The sequence below is a fragment of the Leptosomus discolor genome, chromosome 1, assembly GCF_034619465.1.
Source record: "Leptosomus discolor isolate bLepDis1 chromosome 1, bLepDis1.hap2, whole genome shotgun sequence".
Taxonomy (NCBI): domain Eukaryota; kingdom Metazoa; phylum Chordata; class Aves; order Leptosomiformes; family Leptosomidae; genus Leptosomus; species Leptosomus discolor.
This window is the reverse complement of record NC_141391.1, coordinates 163,820,084-163,825,660: the sequence shown is the minus strand read 5'-3', so window position 1 is coordinate 163,825,660 and position 5,577 is coordinate 163,820,084. Positions and strand designations below refer to the sequence as shown.

Here is a 5,577-nt window from a genome sequence, read left to right as displayed (position 1 = left end):
AATACTGGCAGGTGACAGTGCAGGATGCACAGGCACATGCACATGGGATGGTGGCGCTGACTGACATCCCCTGGGACATGCAGGAGTGGGGCACACAGGACCCCGCTGTGTTCAGACTGCTCACAGATAGCACTGCTGCACCTACTGCATCCAGAGGGTGGGTGTTGGGGTGGAAGGAGAGGTGAGGAGAGGCTCTTGGCACAACCTCCTGCCACAGGCTGAGAGCTCTCCCAGACTCCCTGTACACACTGGGCATTGCACTGGGCTGGCAGGGAGGGAGGAGATGTGAATGTCCCTCTTAGCCCCAGCAGCGCACCTTCATACAGTGCTTCGGTAGCCGATCAGTGCTGGGGCAGTGCGGAAAGTGCAGATAGTCTGTCAACGTGGGATTTTGTGCCAGACCCACATTGTACAGCTTGGATCCAGAAAACAGAGGTGGTGCAACAGGCCCATTTCACTGACAGGCTCAGTGCCCCTTCTCAGAGACATGCAGGGAAAGGGGGTCGAGGGATGCTTCACAGCTTTCGTTGGCATGACAGTTAAGCGTCCATGCCATAGGACTCCAGAGTGCAGGGGACTGAACAAGTGCAAGCTACCTCCCAGTCCATCCCATCTCACTCGGTGGCAGAGGAGCAGAAGGTCAGGCAGATTGCGAGAGGCTTATGTGATAAGTCTAGCAGCACTCCTTCATGGAGAGCTGCATAATATTCTCAGCTTGACACAGGACTTGGACAAACCTCTTTAGCAAAGATCTTTAATATGAGCGTAGTGCATCTGGAATGGATGGATGGGTGAATGGATGTTCTCCGTCTCCCAGACAGACACAGAGAAGTGGTGCATCTTTAGCAGGGATAAAGACATTCAGTCTCTGGGGCTTGCTGAGCCCTTGGGCCCTCTGCACAGAGCTTCAGCAAGCTTACCATGCCAGCACCAAGGGCAGGTGCTCTGAAGAGCTCAGCTGAAACAACAATCTAGGTTGAAAACCCATTTATTTTCCCCAAAATATTCCCTGGACTTAAACAGACTGGGCTAGATTTAACCCAGTGAACAGAAGTAAAAGGCTCTGTATCCTTTTGCAAGCCTGGTACCCCTGCGGAGACCTTTCCTACTGAAGGTCACATCAAGATGCGAGGCAGCTCAAACTCAAGTGCTCAACAAGGGACCTTTCATTTGAGTGATTCATCAGTCTCAGCCATGGGGAGATGCAGAAGTCCTTGGCTGGGTGAAGGGCTGTGAGCATGTGGGAAGCCCCAAGTCTACAGTGCCACACAAACCTTGCCTAAGAAGCAAAGGGGCAGAAAAGTGAGTGGCGAGTACAAGACCCAGATCAGCAAAAAGCGAAGTGGTGGTCAGCCCTGCTTGCTCAGGGCAGGATTGTCATCCCTACCAAGGCTTGTGGACTGCTTCCCACCCAGGAGAGGCTCTTCTGGAGTTGATGGGCAGCATATCAGACCTCGGGCACCCCGAAGGCCAGGTTGTCCCGAATCATCAGTGTCTTCCGAAGGTCTCGTTCCATAATCGGCCTCTGTGTTCGCCACTTGTGGGCTTCCTGGAGTCCTGGCTCAAAGTAGTAAATGCAAGCTCCAAAGCCCACCAGGATGAGAATGGAGATCATCAGATACACCGGCACAAACCAATCCAAGAAGTGGGGCATGGCTGCCAGAGAAAAGGGGAGAAAGCTTGTGCAGTGGGAGTACCCAAAAAAACCCCTCCACTGAGCTTCATCACGAGACATCTTCCTCACCAGCAGTGCCCAGGCTCCCTGCACCCCTCCTCACAGCCCCGCCACACCCCGGTTTGTGCTCGGTTGCACACCAAGGCACCTCAGCCTTTGGGAGAGGGCAATCCCTTTGGATCATGGCTGAGACCCCCTCATTGAGAAGCAGCCCTGCTCCCTCCCAAGCCTGCATGCCCCCAGCCCTGCTGCCAGCGATAAAAGGTAGGCAGTGGGTAAATACAGCTTCTTCTCATCTCCCACTTGGGGGAAAATCTGCTGCCCCTTCCCCTGCCGCTCCATGATTCTTTTGAATTTACAGTCTGATCTGGTCTAGCTTGGGGCTGAGCCCTCCCTTTCTGTACCCCTATTTAGTGTCCTGCTTTGCCGGGGCTCAGGGACCTTGCAGTGCTTGGTTCAGGACTGGACTCTGAGCAGAGCCCAGATCCCCCCTCCACATCAGCTGCTGGGCAGAAGGAGCCACTTACCGGGAGCGGATGACCTGCTTTGCCAGGAGGCCCTCGCCACCCAGGTGTGAGGTGCTCAGTCCGGAGCAGCACTGCCCTAGGGAACACAAAACAACACATCGCACGATTGCTGTTGACCCAGCACCAAAAACGAGTGAGCAGGAAGGAGTGAACCTCTCCCTCCCTGGCTGTCAGGGCTGAACCTTTCTGGAGGGGTGGACAGATGGCGTCCCAGCCCCACAACCTGCTGGTGCCCTGGCCCACTCCCTCCCCGCCATTATGGCCTTGCTGATGCTGTGCTCAGGGCATACACCCTGACTCGGGGCCATTTAAAAGCTGCAATGGCACTAAGTTTGTGCCTATCCTTTATCCCCGTCCTTTGGGAGCGAGGGAGCAACCCACATTGCAACCCCCAGCAGTGCCCAACTTGTCTGACTCCCAGTTGTTCACTCTTACCACAACACGTGCCAGGGTGTGGGTCATGCAGGGGCAGAAAAGGTGATCAAGAAGCTTCCCCCGCAAAAAACACAGCTACAGCCTCCTCCAGGCACCAGGGCTGCTGGGTTTTGCACAGTGAGTGTGTCGCTTGTCATAGGCTTCGGTGGATTAATCCAGGGACCCTCAGGCTTGGGAAAGCACAACGGTGCCAGGCTCAGGCACAAAAAGCAGTCCTGAAGGGAGGCATTCCAAAACCCTCACCCCTCAGCGGGGGTGATGAAATGCCCCTTGACTTCATCAGGGATGGAGTTAGGGCAGAGCCGTGGCCGCGTCCAGCTCCTGCTTTTCCAGACACCTGAAAGCTGCCACCTGTGACCGTCCCCTAAGTCAGCCCTCTGCCAAGAACCATGTGTCTCCCACCTCCCTTGTGCAGGGTGGTTAAGGGGAGGCTGTGGAGAGCTCTGAGCATCTCCATCCTCTTCCCCACATCTGGCCTGTAAGGCTGCTGCCCCTTCCCGCACTGGACACTGGGCTTTTTTGTGTTGGGTTTCTTTTTAATACTATGGGCATCAGCTGATTCCAATGTGCCCAGCAACATCTATCTGCTGGACACCTCTTGCAGCAGAAGAGCCTGTCCCTGTCTGCTCACCTCAAGACTAGCAGCAGGAAGCGTGAAGTTCATCTCTATCCTCTGAATAACACCTTTTTTTGTCACAGGGTTAAATCTGAAATGAGCTGCAATTCTTGTTAACATAAGCAAAAAACTGCCAGCATTGGAGAAAACGCCTGATTTCCTCCCACTTATTGGCATGGATGTTAATATTTATCTGCCCTCCTTGCATGACAGGGATGACCTCAGTGGATTTTGCCTCCTCCTACCATGCTCTTTGGCTTTCAGCAGTCCTTGGTTTTGCTACCCAGGGTGCTGCCCCTACCATTGCCAAGTCCTGGAGGACTTTTTCTGTCTCCCTCTCAATGATTCACACCTCCCTTTTGCCAGGCCCCTGCTCTACCTGACAGAGAGCAATGGGACTGGGTGGCTCAGCATCTGCTGCCATTTGGCCAGGAACAAAGGGGCAGTCTGGGCACTGCTCCCACCCCTTCGAGGCTGCCTCTGCCTTCCTCAAGCAAGTAATTTGGGAGGAACCCCCTGCAATAAGGTCGCAGACATGTTGTGGAGAGCAGGCATCCCACTGCGGGGTTTCACTTGTTCAACTCATCCTGAGGGAGCGCGGAAGGAATTAGGCATGAACCCCCCTCCCCGACGGGAGTTGGGTCTGGGATCCAGGTTTGGCCAGACACCCCTCAGCAAATCTTTCCTACGTGCTCTGCAAAAGCAGCTCCTGTGCACCCCCTGCACCCCCCAGCTGCTGCTGCAGCCAGGCTGGGGGGCCAGTGCTGCTGCTAACGCCTTCTCCAGAGGTGCCCCAGCAGCTGATACCAGTCCCTGGCTGGTGATAGCAATGGGCAGGGTTAGGGACCCTGGGAAGGTGACTCTGACTTGGACCACCTAGGGTGACGGGGAAGTCAGCAACCTCATTTCCTTCCCTGATCATCTGATTTCCAAACCTGAGAGTGAAGCTGCCATCCAAAAAGCACCACAATAAAAAGCAGCCCTACAGACTTCCCTATTTATCCTTCCTCGGTGACTAGCAGAGCCAGCATTTCCCAGCTCCTCGCCAGCAACCTATTCTTTGGTCTACTTGCTATGCAGCCCTCACCTCCTGCCATGTCCCCCCACCACTTGGCCGTGCCTGCCCCCCTGACAAAGGGTCCTCGCCATGGCCAAGCCAAGCACTGGGAGAGATGTCAGAGCCCCCCCCCCCGCCAGCTTCTGCAGTGCCAGCCCAGCAAAGCAGTTGCTCTTGTCAGGTGGGTGAGAAGATTTTGGCTGCAAAAGCTGAAAAGAGGGAGTTTCATTCAAAGATGTCAGCTTTCCAGAGCAGCTCTGCAGATATTAAATGTGCCTTAACCCTTGCTGGACTGGTTGATCTCAGCACCCTGTTTTGCAGTGGGACATCTATTTCCCCCCCCAAAGACACAAAAGAGCACCTGGTCTTTCAGCTGAGACAGCATCTCATAGAGGTAAGCTCACTGACCCTTTTTAAACCCATGCTACACATGTCACTCCAGCCACTCTCCTTCATTGTCACCCCCAGATCCCCTGTGCTGTCTCCCACTGCCCCCCGAGGTGCCGTGGGTACACTTATGACAAGCACCCTGGGGGACATGCTGCAAATGACAGGGCAGAAACTGTTCCAGGGAGGCCAGGAGCAGAGAAACAGGGTTTTCAGGAGACAGGGACATGCAGGAGTGGTGCCTGTGCAGAGTGCCAGGACACAAGTGACTTTGGGCACAAACCCCTCCTGTGTGCATGGTTGGGAGCACAAACCAGGTTGCAGCATTACCAGCCACGGGCTCACCAGAAGATCCCCCCAGGACTGGGCACCCTGGGGCAGCTTGCAGCTTGGGGCAAGGAGCTGCCGATGGCTGGGGACCCAGACACGACCCCACTCCCATGCATTGCATCCCCGACAGGCACCTGCCACCTGCCCTGCAAACATGCCACCTACCTCCTTCCACAGGCGCAGGGCGACGGGATGAGGCTGCTTCCTCTGGCATCTGCCAGGGTCCAGCTGGGATGAATCGGGCTCCTTTCCCAGCCAGGCAGTCCCAGGGAGAAGGGACCCTGCTCTGGGAGAACAGGGCGACAGCGAGAGGCGACAGGCGTGGGGTGGGAGGGAGGGATGGCGGGAGCAACCGAGGCTGGCGGGAGGGTGCAGGGATGACAGGCAGCCAGCAGCTTGGCCTCATTTCCCACTGGGGCTCCTGGGGGCTTCCCCCATCGCCTCCCCCGGCAGCGTCAACCCCCCTCCAGCCTCCCCAGGGCACCCCACTGCCGGCCTCTCTCCCCCCCCCCCGCCCCGCTCCGAAGGAGGGACCGTCTGCAACCAATTG

General features: G+C 56.2%; 1 protein-coding gene across 1 annotated transcript; it reads right to left on the bottom strand.

Moving 5' to 3' along the window:
• Window positions 1-1,447: 1,447 nt before the first annotated feature.
• On the bottom strand, window positions 1,448-5,241 carry SMIM45 (small integral membrane protein 45). Its single transcript, XM_086469661.1, has 2 exons — window positions 5,193-5,241; window positions 1,448-1,656 (listed from the first exon to the last, which is right to left on the bottom strand). The coding sequence occupies exons 1-2, from the start codon at window positions 5,239-5,241 to the stop codon at window positions 1,448-1,450; spliced, it is 258 nt and encodes an 85-aa protein (XP_086325787.1).
• Window positions 5,242-5,577: the final 336 nt, after the last annotated feature.